The following is a 21,234-nucleotide window of genomic DNA, read 5'->3' on the forward strand; positions in this document are numbered from 1 at the left end:
GGCATCGCGCTTGGAGGACTCCGGTTGTGTTCCCTCGGAGATCCCACAGTAAAAATCCCACATAACCCGGCGTCGCTCCCACGTCGTCGGGTACCTTTTGAAGGTTTCCCCCTCGTAAACAAAAAAAAAAGATGTTAAACAACATAAACATTATAATTCTTACTCTAAATATAAATATATGATATATTTCATACATACATACATACATTTATCTAAAATATAGTAATTTCTTTTCCTTTAATTTCCAATGGCCATGAAAATAGACAAAATTTAGATTTTACAAATTTACATTACTAAACTTTTTTGTGAAATCTGTATAATTTTCGGGAATTTAAAATTAAGTTAAGTTCATCCTTCTTGATTCTTTATATCACAGACTGTCAATTTTTTTATTTTTCTTGATGATAACAAGTAAAAGTTATTTGTAATCAAAAAAGTCTCAACTATATTTCTAATATTAGCAATCTTTGTTATTCAAATTAAAGATGTAACACTTTTACGCGTCTCAAACATCTGAATAATTAGTTTTGAACATATTTTTGTTCATATATCTACCGCTAAAATTAATACATACATAACATATGTATCTCTTATAAACTTTTCGGAAAATAAGTATAATATTTACAAGAAATATACCTTATTGCGTGCTGAAACGTTTAAAAAATATTGTAAAGGGAGATTAAATATAATTTAATGCTATAATACTTAAATAAAGGCATTTTATACTAGCCCCACTCCAAGATATTCCCTGTGTCATGAGCACCATGGACACATACAGAGGAATATACAAACACCGAGACCCAAAACAGATCTAGATTAATTTAGATAGATTTTTAGATACTTGTTTGGCCGGGGATCGAACCCAGAACCAACAGCGTCGATGCACCACGCGGTTACTCGAATTAAGAATATTCCCGTCTTCTAGCAAATGCAACGCTAAGCTCGCTAGAGGAATGTCTGGAACTATGTGAGTGATGAGTCCTGTGGGTATCCGAGGACATCCCGGAGCGTATAGACTTTAAGGACTTGATTTCATCTTTCCCTTCAGCATTCAAAGCTTCAGCGCTGCCTTCTGACTTGGAAGCTCGCTTCACGGGCTTTATGTCGCCGCTGAACTTGAGGGCAAATTTAAGCTCTTCTACCAACTCAAATTTGAAGGTCGTCTGGAACAATTGACAATAGGAATAAGTATTTTTTATAATATTAAAAAAAAAAGAGACAAGATGAGAGTTTCCGGTTTCGTCATCATCGATTTTTTTTCTTGCCAAGAAAATTATCGCGGCAGTAATTAATATTAAGACAAACAGGACGAAACACGGATAGAAATTAGAAAAAAATAAAAGCGTTATCGTCGTAAAAAAACAGATCACTTAATAATTAATGTAGTAATGAGACTTTGCCACATTAATTATTTCATCTCTTTGTTCGTTTAATATGCGTATTTTTTTATTTCTGTTCTAAAAAGGTCAATTAAACTCAATATTTTTAAAATAAGAATTTATCGCTCTAAAATCTACCTATGTAAATTTACTACATGTTCTCATAACATTAAGAAATCACATATTATGTAAGCCTTTACTATTGACATACTCTTCGATCAACAAACGAAACCAAAGAGTCTACTATTCCCAAACAATCTTCCTCATACCCGTGCATCAACCAACCCTTCTAACAAAGTGGGTAATACATCAAAGGGTGTATGTGACCGATGCTCACGTTGTACTTAACGGATCGCTTGAACACTCCCCACAGCATATCCAGTATTGATATAAACAGCCCAATACAGCTGCCTACACCGAGTACCACGAACGCTCCCAACATGTTTTTCATTCCAAGTTGTTTTTGCTCTTCGTTTTGCTTTTCCTGTAAACGACGATATTAATCATTAGTTACGTGTTCACCTACTTGTATTGCACGTGGTGTTTACTACTGAAATGCAATACAATACTCAATTGGGTTTCAGGGTTCAAATCACTTTTGGAACCCTTATTTTTCAAAGTTATTTACGTATTACAAATAAATTATCACTTAAACGGCGAAGGAGGAACATCGTGAGGAAACTTGCATACCTAAGAATTTTATAAAACTTCTCAAAGGTGTATGAAGTCATATAAAGTGGTGTATAATAAATGAAGTGTATGAAGGTGGTAACAAACCACTCTTGGCTAGCACGATGGACACCTTGAAACCCACTCACTCTGATAGGTGATCCGTGCCACCACAATCTTGCAAGTTACAACTGAATACATAGAATAAAACATGATATCTCACCACCTTGTAATTGAATGAAGCCATTAAATGGCTTAAACGGCTGACAGTTCTGTTAGGCATTTAATGGCTGTCATGGTGTAATTTACACGTAACAATGCCGACATGCGCAGTTAAGTGGTGCAAAAACACGAAATCGAAAAAAAAAAGTGCGGAAAAATATCGGTTCATTCGTAAATGATCTAATAACTACATTCTTTTAATATTTTTCAAACACGAAAATAGATGACAGTGACAATTTCAATTGTCAAAACTGGTTACATTTTCTTGTTAGGAGTGAGTATACTTCACTAATCTATGGTGGACTGTAATTACTTACGCCGCAGTTGCCACCTCCCCTTTTTTCCTTCCACCAAATGTCCTTCAACTTTTGAATTTCTCCCGCTTCCTTCATCTTGATTAAAGCATCGTCTATATATTTTTTGTATCTGGAACCTGAAATGTATATCGTAAAACATTTTACAATACATAATTTAGTGACTTTTACTACATTATGTATTGTAAAAATTTCATGTTCAGAGACGGGTTTTGATTAAGCAGTGTCTCCTACCTCCGTTCGCAAATTATAGCTATACCTTTCTAGCTTTACAATTGACACTTTTCTTGCTTCTGAGCCTACTCACATTTCCGAATTATAGCTAGCTACCTTTTTAACTTTACAACTTGATACTTTTCATATGAGAATGACAAACAAATTTATTTTATTTATTTAACTTCTACCTTAAACTGTGTATATAAAAGCAGATTTATTGCTCAAAGCTATTCAAAATATGAGCATTATTTTCATTATTGTAGCGTCTATTAAGAATTCAGAGATTTAATTTTATTTGAATTATAATAGAATTCAAATTTAAACACGGATTTTCAAATCTGTCTCTATATAAAATTAAATATAATTAAAATTATATGATTTTACCTTTCTTCATACCGATGCCATAACTTTTTGAGTCGAGTAATCCACCCACTTGAAGTAGATCACAGTGTCTCTCTTTGTAATACTCAATCGAAGTCGACTCCATGAAAAAGGCATACGTTGTGTTTTCAGCGCTTGAATAATAAACAAAACATACTTTTAATCATAAAAAATAAGATTTAAAAAGTAAATGATACGAGAGAGAGGAAGCAAGCATGAAGAAATTTAAAATATTTTTTGAGGTCCTTCTTTAGAGAGGTTTATTTAAAATTTGAAATTTTGTAATTATTAAAAAAATATGCTTATTTACAACAATTCGCTTAATTTTTATTTTCCTGCAAATATTCAGAAAAAACGCAATAAATCTCAATTGTGCACGTTTTCGGAAATACGGTTAAAACTGATCCTTTTATCTCGAGAAATTTTCCTGCTTCAGCAACACTCAATTACTCTGCCAATATTCACAATCTCGACACGTCTACGCTTCTTAGTCTATGATGCTTATGTTATCTTTTTGTTAAAGAACGGAAATTTGAGGTTATTAAAAAACAACAAGGCTCAAACCTACGCACTATAGGATATTTTCTTCTGACATAAATTCTTTAGCATTTTAGTTTATTTATTTATTTATTAAATGGATTACCTACATAAGATACAGTGTTCACAATTAATCAATTTTTAATAAGCTTAAAGGATACATTACAACTGTTCTTACTATTACGGGCAATCACATCACAATAGAGAGTCATTTACAATAAGAGAGACTCAAAGGTAGCAACATTTGTAATCTAGCTTCAGGAAAGATGTATTTATTTTCTAAATTTGCACTTCATATCTACTACATATATCTAACCAACTTTATATTGGAGAAATATAAATAAATACGTATGAGAGGAACATGATTAGTCTCTATGCTTTTTAACGTAATAAAATTAATAAAAAACTCACAGTGCTACTCCATGGTCGTTTTCCGATACCAGCCATTTATTTGCCTCCATCTTACGGTACATATTTAAGTACGTTGGATTTGAAGAATCCTGAAACGCGAATTTAAGAGACTCCTATTATGTTGGAAGTGTTTACTCATCAACTCTGCACAATGAATTACCAGGTGATTCAAATAGGGAAAATAAATAATTTACTGCTGAAAATAATCGACACACGGTAGCGTGTCAGTAAAGTATTCAAAAAATATCTCACGACACGACACGACGTGCCAAAGTAAAAAGGTTTTGAAGGTGGTAGAACCGTTTGTGATTCTACTCCGGTGGCACCACCGCTGCACCTATTTCTGCCTAATAACAGCAGTGTTAAGCGCTGCTGTGTTCCGTTTTGAAGGGTGTGGTAAGGGAGACAGACTTTTCCGAGGCGTTCCAGCTTAGTCCTCAGGGGTAGCGGCGCATCTGTGGCCGACCTCAGGTACGAATATCTAATCCTATCTGGGGTTGATTACATATGTCCATGGGCGGCAGTAGCCACTTACCATCAGGTGAACTGCATGCTCGTCTACTACTCCTATATTAAAAAAGAGACATATATTCATACATATAGATACATACCCTCGAAAAACATAACCAGCGCGACTACCCGACTGGGTAAAAATATAAAACGGCGTTGAAAATGAATTTAACAAAATAACGAACTAGTTGTATGCAACGTGACTTCCAATAACTTTGTTTGCAATTCTCCGTCTAGTTCCCCGACGAGACACGGTTTAACTCGAGATACCATTTTAATAAAAATCTAAGTTAGCTCATTGAATTCTACAAGACTGCAGTTGCAAATATATTATTCGATATTGGGTTTAAAGTAAAGAATCGTAACATTGTTATTAAAAAAAGTTTTAAATGACGTCACTAATCTTGTCATGCATGGTCATCTAAATCAAATTTGTATCCAAAATTCTAGCTCAATCAAGTAGGATTAGCTGATTTAAAATTCAGTTGCAAGCACATACGACCATTACATACGAACTAAAAAGTTTTTTTTTTATATAATATAGGAGTAGCAGACGAGCATGCAGTCCGCCTGAAAGTCTGTCTCCCTTACCACACCCTTCAAAACGGAACACAGCAGCGCCTAACACTGCTGTTATTAGGCAGAAATAGGTGTGGCGGTGGTGCCGCCGGAGTCGAACCACAAAGGGTTCTACCACCTTCAAATCGATAAATACACAAAAGTTAAATAAAAGCTTGTAAAAAGAGATAAACCTTAAAGAATTGTATGGTAGATCCTTTACTCTTCGCTCCGTAGGATATTGACTTGTGATTATAAAGTTCTTCAACAGTTTGGAATGGTAGAACGTTTTTCTCTACTGTGAGGAAAGCTACGAGGGTACCGACGTAAGACGCCATTATAATCATTGTGAAGAACCACCACACACTGGTTATCATACGTGGAGCTAGTGCACTGGAAAATATAATAAGATGATTAGGTACTTTTTTTTTTACTTTGTCCCTGTAGTTCCGGGACTAAAATAGGGCTACGGTATCCCCTGCCTGTCGTAGGAGGCGACTAAAAGGGGGCTTCCGGGGTTGCCGGTGGCCAGAGTGGGAGCTCAAACCGTCCGGAATGCAACCCCGGGAAGGACGGCGGCATGTGTGGTCGCATCTACATATCGCAAAAATCCCACATAACCCGGCGTCGCTCTCACGTCGTCGGGTACCTTTTGAAGGTTTTCCCTTCGAAAACAAAAAAAAACAAAAAAAGGTACTTTTTACTATCTATCTACTTATTAGAAGATTATCAATTCTAATTTACATATATATGAAAGGTATGTATTAAAATAAATCGACATAATGTTGGGTAAAGCTATGTATGGGAATGTATGAAAAAAATGTATTATCTTAAATATGCCTTTTTAAAGTTTATCATCCATTATTACTTCCCATAATTTGATCCTGATAAGTAGCGCTATCTGATGGCGCAATAATACTTATTGGGTTTTTATAGTTAACTCCTTCGATTCCAGGATAAGAGAAAAAATAACTAAACAAATCAATAATGTAGTTTTAGTTTTTATCAGAATCGGCCCTGTAACTTTTTTGAATATTTCATATTTAACCATCCGCTGCCACCAAAAGGAATAAAATATGTATACAGACTTACATAGGCGCAATTTCAGACCCTTGTTGCATCACAGACCCGATGATGAGCCACACGGAGTTAGCAAAGCTAAATTGGTTGCTAAGTTCCTCAGGCTGCTCGATGCATGGTACCGGGTTCTGCCACTCCTTGTGCGATATGCGCCCCACGAATATCATGATCACACCGAGACCAAGTTGAACAAGCACCATGTAGTACCACACCTAGAAATTACATACGACTCCTTAATTTTAAAATCAAATTATTTAATGCATAATTATTTTTGAGGCGACTTTCCGCAATCGATCAAAAGATGGCAGCACCAGTGTTCTTAATCACTTTGTTAAAGTATTCTAAGCATATCGTATATAAGCTCCGCTTTCCAGACTTATCTAGTCTGACGTGAATAATTCCAATGCTAGGCGATCTATGATATTAGAAATCAATTATCACTTGCTAAACGGTGAAGGAAAACATACCTGAGAGATTTATAAAAAAAAATCTCAAAGGTATGTGAAGTCTACCAATACGCACTTGGCCAGCGCGGTGGAATATGGCCTAATCCTTCTCATTCTGAGAGGACCGTGCCCAGCTGTGGAACAGTAATGGGTTGATGATGATAGGCGATACGTCTATTATTAGACTTATACAACTCAAAATAGGAGGAATTCTTAATTTATAAATCGTGTCATTTCGGAACCTTACATCAAAGTGCAGTTAACGAAAGTTTTACCTCTTTAGAAAACACAGCCATAAAGGAGAACATCTCTGGGGGCTGTTTACTCGGTTCCTTATAGAGGATACCGATCCCCAAAGTCATAAATGGTGTCGAAAAATCTATTCCTTTTTGTCTCTGCCCCGTTATTGTCAAGTCACAAATGGCGAAGTCGGCTTTCTGAAAATAATCCCTTTTGAATTAGGTCAAACTTTGAGCAAAGTTACTGTATCTGTATAATATAATAATATTTGCTGTCAATAGTCTATTTTAAGAATAAATAGAAACCAATCTTCAGAATAAACTTTAACCTTTAAAGGTTTTTATACCATTCAATAATTTTTGGTGAATAGTATTCGTAATAGTTTCGTACAGATGGTCTTTAGATTAGGTATTAAAATTATTGAAATGTTCAGCAGCGCCTTGATATCGGCAATGGATTTTATTCAGAAACAAGAAAAATAAAATAATCAATACAAATAGAATTCCCGATTCCAACTATAAAAGAGTTTGAATTTTCTGTCTATTAAACAACGGAGTTAAAAGCTGTGGTCCGGTTTTATGGGTGTGATGTAAGTAACGCATCTGTAGCCAAGTTTCGAGATTCTGATCAAACGAGGGTGCAATTGCTGGCTGGACGGCTCTCACTTTTACCTATCGCAACCGTTTGAGTCCCCTATTAGTCGCCTCTTACGGCAGAGTATACAGTTATTCTGGTGACGAGTCTCGGGACATGTTTATCTACCTACGACGTACCTCTTCTCTAAGTGTCAAGACCATTCCACTCCACCTTCGGGTAGCGCTGTCATAGGTACCGTAGTCAGACTCAACTTCAAACTCGTAATTAAATCCTAGCAGTTCCGCTAATCTGTCAATAAGGTCAATAGTGAATCCTTCGTACCGATCATTCCCTTCCAATTCTTCGAAAGATTGCTTCACGTAACCATATGGTGCTGTCTGAAAACACAAGTTTGAATTATTATGATTATTGGACGCGAATTGGTTAAAATTTGTTCAACAACATGGTAATTAAATCAGTTTTTTAGGACTCCCTCAAGGGGCCGTGGTTTGGACTCTTTATTTTATGTTTAATTTATATAAATAATGAATTACTGGTCCCTAAAAATATGATTCAACAATAACAATTCAAAAAGATCGTATCTTTTTTGACAGTAAATTGTGAACTATATTTGTAATTATAATTGTAAACATATAGGGTCCTTAAATAAAATATTATTTCATTAAAAAAATCTAGCCTTACTGTTAATATAAAACTGTTAAAAACATACTAGTAATACATCGAATTACTAATATAGTAATGATAGTTTTCAGACTAATATCTAATAATAATCTAATCTAATAATAATATAATATCAGACTATTGTACATAATAGTTAGTAAAAACTAACTATTATGTACAAACGTAAGAAAAACTTTTTTATTTACCAATGAAATTAATACTTTGAAGGTCTTATTTTTCATGATTGTTTCCCCAGCTATGTCGGCTTCTGGCACCAGCGGCCTCGTTATTATAAGCTCGTCATCCACCCACTTTCCGATCTAAAGGAAGAAAACAAATATTATTGTAGGTATAAGAAATGTATTTCAAATTAACTGAGATTTTTCTATCGCTCGATCTGATAGAATTTTTATTTACACTCATCAATGTCTTCGGCAGTTCAATTGGCAGGACTTATAAACTCTGTTTCTGATGACACTTAAGTAAATATTCCATATTATGTTTTTGTTTAGTTTAATATTACATTGAAAATTATAGATTTCTAACTGACCAAAGTCCTCTTGACTTCGCCCCAATTATTTTAACTATCAAAAAGCATGGAAAGTTTTACCTAATACTATATGTTACACTTAAGTAAATAGTATCGTATTGTATTGTATTGTATTTCAGCCCTAATAAATTATATAAAACTTTCAAAAATAATTTTGTAAGAATCACTCTCAATAAAAAATGTTTCTATATTTTGGTACAAGCTTGGTCTATTGATCACTTACAAACACTTTAATATAAATTATCTGTATTTATATTGTTTTAATATAATTTATCTGTATTTATATCTGTACTCACAAATTGAGGGCCAGCAGGTCTAAGCTCCATTATGTCAAAAATTACATTAGTCCTTTGTCCAAGTCCGTCGAAGGTTAAACGTCTCGTTATGCCCTCTACTTTATTCTGTAATAAACAGATACGTAGTTACTTCTATTACATTTAGTTACTTCTATTAATTTCAAGACAAGATTGAGTAAATTAATTGTTTTTGTTTTGTCTTACGTATTGACGTAAGACATTGGTCTTATAATAAGCATACCCTGGATATATACATCTATTATAATATTTAAAACAGCTAGCTATGCCTCGCAGTTTCATCCATGTTCAAAAACAACATCCACACCACTTTCCCCACTCGTCCATTATCTTACCCCCACTCTCCCCATGTAAAAAACTAAGAACTATTTTAATACCAGATCACATAAAATTCAAAAATATTTGTTATCTGTCTAAAAGTGAACCATTGAACATCTCATTTGCCAACGTCATGAAATTTGATAAACTTGTATGTAATGTAATGCAAAATAAATTAACCGTTTTCATGAAATTCAACACCGAAGATCCGTAAGTCCATGCTTCGTATGACTGACAAACGAGCGACTTCGTCAACACTTGTAATTTGTTGATGGCCTCATAGAACACCATAACGGCGTCATGTACAAGAATTAGTTTCGTTTTAAGTGTCTCCGCCTCGAAAGTACCGGTCTCTTCGTTCAATGCGTCCGTAAACACCGACACCCGTTCATTCCTCGCTAAATCTATTAGCCGGAAACCTGAAAGGGGTTGCATTGATATAATAGCTAAAGATATGCCACTAGCAGGCAAAACTTGAAACGTACAAAATACACCAATTGGTGTTTGTCGACTCCAGTCGCTCTCGCGCGGTGTAGTAATTGATACGTATGTCACTGTACACGTCAAACGTCATTATTTTGGTATTCGAATGCCTAAAAATGCTTTCTTATGAAATGAGTAAATGTACAAATTATGCAAAAAAATAGATAAGCAAGCTTTATGGAATCACAAGTAAATGAGGATATACTCGTATTTGTCTATGTTGTAATATGTAAGTAAAATGAAAAATGGGCATGTGTGTTTCAATGCGCTCGCGGTTCGCTCACTCTTTTGTGTTGTTTAGTGGGATGGTAACATATCTATAGTTTTAATATATCATTGGGTTTATGAATAAAACATTCCGTCGTCCCAGGGCAGTGAGTGTCAGTTTCAGTGGAGTTTCATATAAATCATTATGTCGCAACTGTACTCTAGAGTTAATTTACAAGTTCCGACAGCACTGATAAAGTTTAATCCAGATATAATTAGGTGTAAACTATTCTTGTTTCACTGCTCTCTTTAGCTGCCACTTAATATAAGAACCAGTAAATTACTAAAATGAAAATATTAAACAGAAATATTTGACGACAGATAAATTTCAAAGTATCATCCGTGCATATATTGACCAATTTGTCAGTAAAAAGTAGTGAGAGTATAATGGTATGAATTTAAGTCTCTTTCGAGGTCAATGGTTCAAATCATTCGTTGACATTTTTGATGACTAAAATGACGTTATATATAATTCAGCCGGCATCTACACTCTTTCACCCAAGCGCATGAACTGCTTCACGCGAGATATAAGAGTAGCACTAACCTAACCTAACCTAACCTAACCTCACCTGTCGAATTGTACTGATTCTACCACCTCACGATCGATATTCGATAATGAGATAATAATAGGCTTAAAAACGATAAAACATCTAAACCAACAGTAAAAGTAAAAGTAATAAGCTAATGTTTTAACGTACATTTCCAAATACATACCAGTCATATTCACTCCACCGTACCTATATCTACTCAAGTCCAGCGTGAACAAATCTGGTGATAGAATGATGTAAGAATGTTCATCTGCCATTAATCCAACTTGCTGAGCATGACGTAGCAGCGTCTCCAAGTTGGCTGATGGACAATCCACCACGAAGTTCACGTAGCCACTGTGCTTGGCTTTAATGAGGACCTCTCTGAAACACAATTGATAATGTATTTTTAAAGGAATATTTAGTCGCTTTATAAGCCAGGCTATTGCCTAGTGGCTAGGTCTTAGGTTCGAATCCCAGGCAAGTATTTCTTGTACTTCAGCTGTGACTTTTGAAAGTATTTATAAGCAAGGTTTTTTGAAATGCATAGCATTGGTCACATCACTTGGTTTAACGGGGATTCCTTTTCGTCAAGGAAACCTGTACACCTGAGAGTTCTCAAAAAGAGTTTTGAAGACAGTTTAATGTCCACCAATCCGCACTTGGTCAGCGCGGTGCACTATGACCTATGCTCCTTTCTCTCTAAGAGGACGTGCTCAGTATTGCCAATTAGGGTACAGTAATGGGTTCACGACGCCAAATATCCATATAGAGTTACTTAACATCAGATGGTTATCATTAATTTGCCAATAATTGAGTTAAAAGATAATTGAAATGTAATTTTACGAGAGCAGAAACATTCAAAGGTATAAAAGGCAAAATCGGTTCTTAACCATTTATTTCTACAACAAATTCTTCTCACTACAATATTTAACCTAAAACTAATAAGTTTTCTACAGTAACATTGTACCTAATATTTTATTTAGCAACGTTCGTGCGTAGAGAACAAGTTGCGAGATTATAATCTATTTTGTTTGTAATTCCGTAACGAAAATTTACGAGACAAGTCGTAGAACAGAATTTTCAAAGGTCCTTATATGTTTTAGAGTAATAAATTATTTGATATTGTTTCTATACTTTATATTTTCACAGATGAACTCTCTTTTTGTATAATGGACTGAAAGAGCGTAAAATCTAAAGGGACCCTGGAACTAACCATAATGGATGTAACATACGCGTGACAATTGGCCCAAGATAATTGGACATGTGCAAGTCGAAATCAGATATGGAGGGTTCCGTACCACCAAAATATTCATTACTTTTTATTTTTAGTGTTTTTATTATATCAGCCATTGAAGTAAATTTATAGGTATTTCAATGGTCGCTATGGTTGTTATTAAAATAAAACAAAAATAATTTTGGTGGTATGGAACATGCTACGGAACCCTCCAGGTGCGAGTTCAACTTGTACTTGGCCATTTTTTTTAACTACTTACTAGTCTTATGTATAAAATTGTCGTGTCACAATGTTAGTTTCCGTACTCCTCCGAAAAGGCTTTATCGATTTACACCAAATTTTATATGCATATTCAGTAGGTCTGAAAATCGGCTACTATCTATTTTTCATACCCCTAAGTGACAAGGGTTGTTCACCCTTAACATTTTTTTGTTTATATGGCAACACAACGTTTGCCGGGTCAGCTAATATATTGATAAATTTGTTAAGATACCTGTAATCATCTCCACTGAGTTCTCTCACCGACACCATATATTTATCACTGCTGTTTCCCATTTGTAATAAATCGCTCACTCGTGTTATGCTATAGCCCTTCACATAAAGGATAGTGAAGTTCTTCCATTCTTTCTGGTTTATCAAATTTTCTAACATCTGAAAATATGCAAAAGGATCCGTTAATATTATGATCTTTTAAGAAATAACGCAATTACTAATAAAGCTATTTATGTGAACTATATAACTACTAACTATATAAGACGCAAAGTGAAAAACTTGTAAATCCTAAGTAATATTATAAATGCGAAAGTACATTTGTTTGTTCATTTGTGTTTCCTCTACTTTCATTCCTTAACTAGCACACTTAGTGTCCTAAAATTTTGTATACACATTGTCAGGTGTCCATAAAACGGACACAGGGGCTTTTATCTCGAATAAAGTACTGTTATCTAGGGATAGATAAAAACAACTGTTTTCATCGACATATGACCGACAGCGAAGCCGCAGGTAAAAGCTAAAAAAAATTAAAAGCACGTCACTAGGGCTCGTTATTAATAATCAATCCGTTCAATTTATCTACCAAAAATCGTCATTTGATCATTCATTATCATACAAGAAATTGTTATAGTTCCTTAATAAGTACGCAAAACTTGACATGAAGTTAATAATGGCGTAATGTAGTAATAATCTTACCATATTATAATTAACAGGACTTGGATATAAGTTGATGAGTGACCAGTTCCGAGTATACAGATCGGTGTGTTGTATCGCGACGTGGGGCAATTCCAACATGTCGCATAGAGCTTGGATGTGCTCGCTCGCTCGACCGCCTATACCGTCAATGATGCCCACTACACCTTCCTGGAATAATGGAAATATGGGATTTCCTAGAATTTGATCCTTATGAGCAACACTATCAGATAAAGGAATAATATAAAAGATGATTTTTTTTTCGAAATGTACTCGTTCGATTTCCGGCTAGGGAAAAAGAAATTAAAAAACTAATGATGCAGTTTTAGTTTTTATCGAAATCGGCCTCGTAACTCCTTTCAGCATTTTCTGCTAATCCTTATAGCTTCGGATTTGGCCCTGAAGGCCTATTTGAAAAATTCACCCTGTATACTTATGAATATGTCTGAGAAATCTTTAAAATAAGTTTTCAAATTATGTAAGGTCTACCAATTCGCACTTGGCCAGCGTGGTCTTTGTCATTCTGAGAGGAGACCCGTGCCCAGCAGTGGGACAGTAATGGGTTGATAATGATGATGATATTATAAAAATAACATACGAGTCTACGAGCAGTCTAACCTATGGGAAGCGGCCACTGCCACCCATTTTCATCTGTAATCAAACCTAGATAAGAGTTCTCATTCGAAATCGACTACTGATGCGTTGCCTCCCCCTGAGGACTACGTGAAAATGCCTCGGAAAATATTTCTCCACAACCATACCCTTCACACCCGAAAATAAAAACGCTTAACAATGTTGTTATTAAGCAGAAATTGAGTATGATGTCGTGTACTACTATATTAATAGTAATACAAAAGAACTAAATTAAATAATATAATAACGTATTAAAAATGCAGTTTAATTACATGAGCAAGAGCGCACACATGTTCCCCTATTTCTAGAATCTCGCCTTTCCGAGAAACTTTCTTCACGGAGGCTGTGAAGTTAAATAATTTAGCGCTAGAGTTCAACGCTATTTCTAGATCCTCGGCATCTTGGTAAAATATTCCACCTGAAAAATATAATGAGAATATCTCTACTATCTTTTTGTTAGCAAAACAAATAATATTTAATGAAAAATGGAGACGGCAAAATTAATAATAAACTAACGGACAGAATAATAATATAAAGGATTTCAAATTACAACACAACCATTTTAATATTTTATAGTACATTTATTACTGTTAAAGGAAATTCTTAGGTGTGGCCATAGTACATTACTGATTCTGTCACATGTTTGTTTACATACAAACATACAAAATTTTAAGATTATCCAGCTGCTTATTTATTAGTTAAGTATTGATCTAGACAGCCCATTATTCAATCTAATTTAAGGTACGCTCCCAAAAAATACGACTACTTTTTAAACATACACTTTTAGTTTAGGTTACTTTAGTTTAAAATCAGCGGAATGCGTCTAATGACAAAGTAAATAAATCAGATGCCTATAACGCATTTTACAATACCGTAGATACAATATAGGAAAACAAAGAATAAAAATCTAACCTATAGTAAGTGGATCCGATGCTTTACTGTGCGTTGAAAGCAGCACCACAAAAATCACTCTCACAAAAACTCCCATGGTTTATTATTCACTGTATCATTATTTGCGAATTAAATAAAAACTGTACACATAAAACGCGATAACACACATTTAACGATCTATAACGTTAATGAGTTTATGTTAAAACACTGTAATTATGTGTGTATGCATATCGATTTAAAAGCGCCGTAATAAACGTTTAGAGCTAAACCCGACTATCGGTAATGTGTTTAGATTGGTGCCGGGATAGCGGGCGCGACACGCTGTGGCAGAAATAATCCCGCGCCTAAATATAGATGGAGTTTTCCGCAAAATGACATACTTTCAGATGCCATCAGTCTGTCTCGCTGAGACTGAGATTGAAAGCAAACTGATAAAAATGTAAATTTAAAATATGATTGTGTAAAGCAGAGATTTTTGCAACACTAGATTTATTTTTCAGAAAGTTTCACTAGCTTTTGTCAAAAGTAGATCCTAGAAATCACTAAAATCTGAAGACTCTTGTCTTTGGCTTGAAAACTCAATATACATATTTCTGTTAGAAAGAGTGCTAACGTTAAAATAAACTATTGTTAGGCTTAAGACCTGGATTAGAGCGCCAATGATTTGACAATATGGACTTCATGAATTATTACAACAAAACATAAAATGATAAATGAAATAAACAAAAAAATAAAGTTTTGTAAATAGTAATTCTTATTTCTTGGACTTTTTTTGATTGCTTTTACACTAGGCAGACTCGGTTTACGCCAGGTAGATTGTCAATACATATTCAGGTAATAAAGGGGCATACGGTCCACTTAATACCACCCCAACTAAGACATTAAATAATATTAGAGTTAGAGAGAGATATTTGCGCTGCTACCGGCGAGGACTAAGTTGGAACGTCTCGGAAAATTATGTCTCTCTTACTACACCCTTCAAGCCAAAAGTGAGCAGCGCTTAACAACACTTCTGTTGTTAGACAGAAATAGGTGTGGAATGCCTCCGGCGTTAAACTACACTGGGTTTCTTCTTTAATAATTATTCTCTTATTTGTCATTGCACTCTTGACAGAGCGGTCGTGGTCATCATGTCTGTCTTTCCTACGGGCCTGATGTATGTCACCTCACGATGTCACGCCATTTCTCGCGGCTGGCCGATTTTCTGGTGCACTCATGCAATGGGCCGCCCACGGCCGATTTGATTTGGTCAGTCCATCGCGTGGGTGACCTTCCACGTGCTCTGGTGCCTTTAATTTTAATATTTTTTTTATTTATTTACTTTATTATACCTTAATTAATACTAGTATAAAAGGTGGACTTAATGCTAGAAGCATTCTCTGCCAGTCTACCTTTAGGCTAAGCAGAAAACGTGCAAGGCGGTATTCAATTGTGTAGAAAGAGTATACGTATAAAATTATATAGATATTATATAGATATACAATAATTATACATACAATAGGTTACATAACAAACACACACATAATAATTATACTCGCTTTAAATTTTGAAGACATTTAGCTGTAAGAAGAAACATTTTGTTGTAAAAAGATTAACAGGTATTTAAACGCAGTCCTAAATAATAACATCCTTATTCACAACAAAACGTCGAAAGCCACAGTTTCCACGCATTTTTCCTCTGGGTCACTGGGTGACGTACCGTTATAATTGTAAAACGCAAGTTTGGCACCGGAGTGAACCGAATCAAATTTCGCAACGTTTATTAGTATGCATAGAAGCGTGTGTTGACTCACTGGACGTGCTGAGCCCGATTAGGCGGACGCACACTGTCGATTTGGAATCGTAAAACTGTATAGTATTATGCCTAGACAAAACTTTATATTCTTATCTATTCCATACTCTTTGTTTTTCATAATCTTTACAATTTTTCATACTAAGATCAACATGACAATTTCTGCTTACTAGAAATTTGGATAGATTGATTTATTAATAACGGGTTTTTATCAATATTTTTGAAGTTCGTTTTTTTTTGGGCAATAGTTATTAAATTAAACAAGTTAAAGTTTGGAAGGCAAAAATAGCTTAAGATTTAATATTACTGACAAGCATACATTTTACCGTTTAAATTATTTTAAGCTAATATCTATAAACCAATTTCGTTTTACTAATTTTGTGTTGCATTTGAAATCTGTTAATATGTGTAAAAACCACCCAAAGTATGTTTCCACAGCTGTGTAGATACACCCTAGCTACATAAACACAGAGGTAAACTTTAAACGAACTTATAAAAACTTTAAAATATGTATTTTCCAGTTTGAACCAAAAACTGTAAATTACTAATTGCTCTGATAAAAATGAATCGAGTAACTGTTTTAAATGTTTCGTATATCGGGATACGAATGCCGTAAAAAATAAAACGTATGAAGGTACTTGAGTCTTATCGTAAGTACCTTATATAAAGTGTTAAGTTTATAATCGGCCTAAATAACGAAATGGAAATTTACAATGGTGGCCAATGATGCCCAATAAAATGTTTACGAGCTGCATTTCGAAAGTCGCTTACGCATACACATATGCCCTTCTGTTCAATGAAAATATGAACTAAGTATATCTATTCCTATAAATGATGTTTTACGAACATAAATGGCTTTTTTATCAAAAATATTTGTAGATACATTTTGCTCGCATCTTTCTTTGAACTTGCAAACGAGCATGTCCAACTAACGAAAGTGACTTCTGCCGTCCATGGACATCTGTAGTCAACCCATATTTGGCCTACCTTTTTTTTTCTTTTGTTGACGAGGGGGAAACCTTTAAAAGGTACCCGAAGCCATGGGAGTGACGCCGGGTTATGTGGGATTTTTACCGCACTAAAACCCCTCGGTGGCCATCCTCAGCGTTTGGCGGAGAACTCCGGGATCTCCAACGGAACACAACAGGAGTCCTCCTAAAGCGATTCCCTTCTATCGGGCTCTGGGGGGGGGGGGGGCAATTTACGCTCCTCTCACATCCCCTGGTGATCACAGCGATGCTTGCTGGACGGTTTGAGCTCCCACTCCGCCGCAACCCCGGAAGCCCCCTTTTAGTCGCCTCTTACGACAGGCAGGGGATACCGGGACATACGGGACAATAGGAGGCCCACCTGAGGTCACCCGCAAATGTTCACTGAGAGTTGGAACGCATCTTTAAAGGTGGTAGAACCCTTTGTGGTTCGACTCCGGTGGCACCACCGCCACACCTATTTCTACCTAATAACAGCAGTGTTAAGCGCTGCTGTGTTACGTTTTGAAGGGTGTGGTAAGGGAGACATACTTTTCCGAGGCGTTCCAGCTTAGTCCTCAGGTGTAGCGGCGCATCTGCGGCCGACCACAGGTAGGTATATCTAATCCTATCTAGGGTTGATTGCAGATGTCCATGGGCGGCAGTAGCCACTTACCATCAGGTGGACTGCATGCTCGTCTGCTACTCCTATATTATAAAAAAAAAATCTGATAAGTGTCTCCCTAAACTCGTTCTATGCCACTTCTAAAAAAAAACAAAAAAGGTAGACACGTGTCGATGTTTTTACAATGCAATACATTGATAAACTACAGTGCTATATCCATAAATGCAATACTATTTTAAAATTTAAATAAACACAATATCGTGTAATGACGTCATAAAAATAACGCTTAAGTAAAAGAGTGAGGACTGTAATAGCCAACAAGGCTTTAAAAGCTAAATGGTTAGTGGTCGGAGCGATTCTATTACCTGTGGGTCGAACACATTAGTGTATTAGGGTCAAGCTTTCAGGAAACAGGGAGCCACTCATCGCTGTCTTAGTGCTCCACAATTGAATTTCGCGTAAAACGGGTAGCTTTAAAGTTTATGGCTCTATTTATATCTACACGAAACGTAACAGGCACGGGTCGTGACAGTCAAAATATATTTTTTATGTAGATTTTTTTTCAATAATATAGGAGTAACAAACTAGCATGTAGTTCACCTGACGGTAAGTGGCTACTGCGGCCCATGGACATTTGTAATCAACCCCAGATAGGATTAGATACTCCTACGTGAGGTTTGCCATACATGCTACCCCTGAGGACTAAATTGGAACGCCTCGTGTTAGTGAGACAACTTTATCCCGTTGGCTACTTCTACAGTATAAAAAGGCAGACACGTGTCTGTGATTTTACAATGCAATACTATTTTACATTTAGATATACAAACACAATATCGTGGAATGACGTCATAAAAGTAACGCTTAAGTAAAAGAGTGAGGACTGTAATAGCCAACAAGGCTTTAGAAGCTAAATGGTTAGTGGTCGGAGCGATTCTATTACCTGTGGGTCGAACACATTAGTGTATTAGGGTCAAGCTTTCAGGAAACAGGGAGCCACTCATCGCTGTCTTAGTGCTCCACAATTGAATTTCGCGTAAAACGGGTGACTGAAATGTATGGCTCCACTTATATCAACAGATATGAAACGTAACAGGCACGGGTCGTGGCAGACAAAGTCATATTTTTTACGTAATAGATTTTTTATATAATATAGGAGTAGCAAACGACCATGCAGTCCACCCTGATGGTAAGTAGCTACTGCCGCCCATGGTCATCTGTAATCAACCCCAGATAGGATTGGATATTCCTACCTGAGATTTGCCACACATACGTACGTTGTTACCCCTGAGGACTAAATTAGAAGGTCACGTGTTAGTGAGACCCTCTTATCCCATTTGCTACTTCTACAATACTAGAAGATACTAGAAGATAGATAAGAAGAGTATAAAAAAGTAGACACGTGTCCGTGATTTTATAATACAATACTATTTTATACATATACAAACACAATATCGTGGAATGACGTCATAAAGGGTAAATCTTTAGAAAAAGAGTGAGGACTGTAATAGCCAACAAGGCTTTAAAAGCTAAATGGTTAGTGGTCGGAGCGATTCTATTACCTGTGGGTTGAACACATTAGTGTATTAGGGTCAAGCTTTCAGGAAACAGGGAGCCACTCGTCGCTGTCTTAGTGCTCCACAATTGAATTTAGCGTAAAACGGGAGACTGAAATGTATGGCTCCACTTATATCTACAGACATGAAACGTGTCAGACACAGCTCGTGACAGTGAAAAATATATTATTTATGTCGTAGATTTTTTTTCAATAATATAGGAGTAGCAAACAAGCATGTAGTTCACCTGATGGTAAGTGGCTACTGCCGCCCTTGGACATTTGTAATCAACCCCAGATAGGATTAGATACTCCTACGTGAGGTTTGCCATACATGCTACCCCTGAGGACTAAATTGGAACGCCTCGTGTTAGTGAGACAACCTTATCCCGTTTGCTACTTCTACAGTATAAAAAGGCAGACACGTGTCTGTGGTTTTACAATGCAATACTATTTTACATTTAGATATACAAACACAATATCGTGGAATGACGTCATAAAAGTAATGCTTAAGTAAAAGAGTGAGGACTGTAATAGCCAACAAGGCTTTAAAAGCTAAATGGTTAGTGGTCAGAACGATTCTATTACCTGTGGGTCGAACACATTAGTGTATTAGGGTCAAGCTTTCAGGAAACAGGGAGCCACTCATCGCTGTCTTAGTGCTCCACAATTGAATTTCGCGTAAAACGGGTGACTGAAATTTATGGCTGTACTTATATCTACAGACAGGAAACGTGTCAGACACAGCTCGTGACAATCAAAAATATATTTTTTATGTAGTTTTTTTTCAATAATATAGGAGTAGCAAACGAGCATGTAGTGATGGTAAGTGGCTACTGCCGCCCATGGACATTTGTAATCAACCCCAGATAGGATTAGATACTCCTACGTGAGGTTTGCCATACATGCTACCCCTGAGGACTAAATTGGAACGCCTCGTGTTAGTGAGACAACCTTATCCCGTTTGCTACTTCTACAATACTAGAAGATACTAGAAAAGAGTACTATAAGATACATAGATAGAAAGAGTATAAAAAAGAAGACACGTGTCTGTGATTTTACAATGCAATACTATTTTACATTTAGATACACAATTATACAAACACAATATCGTGGAATGACGTCATAAAGGTTAACGTTTAAGAAAAAGAAAAGTGAGGGTTGTAATACCCAACAAGGCTTTAAAAGCTAAATGGTTAGTGGTCGGAGCGATTCTATTACCTGTGGGTCGAACACATTAGTGTATTAGGGTCAAGCTTTCAGGAAACAGGGAGCCACTCATCGCTGTCTTAGTGCTCCACAATTGAATTTCACGTAAAACGGGTAGCTCTAAAGTTTATGGCTATATTTATATCTACACGAAACGTAACAGGCAAGGGTCGTGGCAGACAAAATCATATTTTATGTAGAAAATTTGACTCGTATAAATGTATAATACTCGTAAATGGGTCCGTCAACACATATTAAATTAGATGAATACTTTTTGTCTGCTTACAGCACGTGTCTGACACGCTCTACGTCTGTAGGTTTCAGAAACCTTTATTCCTTACAAATAAATCTTAACATCAGCGCCACCTATCGGTACTGTATTTGTAAGAGTATTGTATTTTATCTTTTAAATTTGATTGAATTGAATTGGATTGAATTAAATTGGATTGAACTATAATTATTT

At 35.8% G+C, this 21,234-nt stretch overlaps 1 protein-coding gene across 1 annotated transcript; it reads right to left on the reverse strand.

The window, feature by feature from the left end:
• Nucleotides 1-241: 241 nt before the first annotated feature.
• On the reverse strand, nt 242-14,941 carry LOC140744905 (glutamate receptor ionotropic, kainate 3). Its single transcript, XM_073076612.1, has 17 exons — nt 14,647-14,941; nt 14,007-14,152; nt 13,105-13,272; nt 12,410-12,567; nt 10,867-11,063; nt 9,583-9,821; nt 9,067-9,171; nt 8,427-8,540; nt 7,737-7,937; nt 6,999-7,160; nt 6,290-6,489; nt 5,392-5,590; nt 4,130-4,218; nt 3,185-3,315; nt 2,588-2,703; nt 1,717-1,863; nt 242-1,163 (listed from the first exon to the last, which is right to left on the reverse strand). The coding sequence occupies exons 1-17, from the start codon at nt 14,720-14,722 to the stop codon at nt 903-905; spliced, it is 2,709 nt and encodes a 902-aa protein (XP_072932713.1). The 5' UTR covers nt 14,723-14,941; the 3' UTR covers nt 242-902.
• Nucleotides 14,942-21,234: the final 6,293 nt, after the last annotated feature.

The sequence above is a fragment of the Epargyreus clarus genome, unplaced genomic scaffold (assembly GCF_041222505.1).
Source record: "Epargyreus clarus isolate Ecla_fem2 unplaced genomic scaffold, WU_Ecla_fem_2.2 ptg000009l, whole genome shotgun sequence".
Classification (NCBI taxonomy): Eukaryota; Metazoa; Arthropoda; class Insecta; order Lepidoptera; family Hesperiidae; genus Epargyreus; species Epargyreus clarus.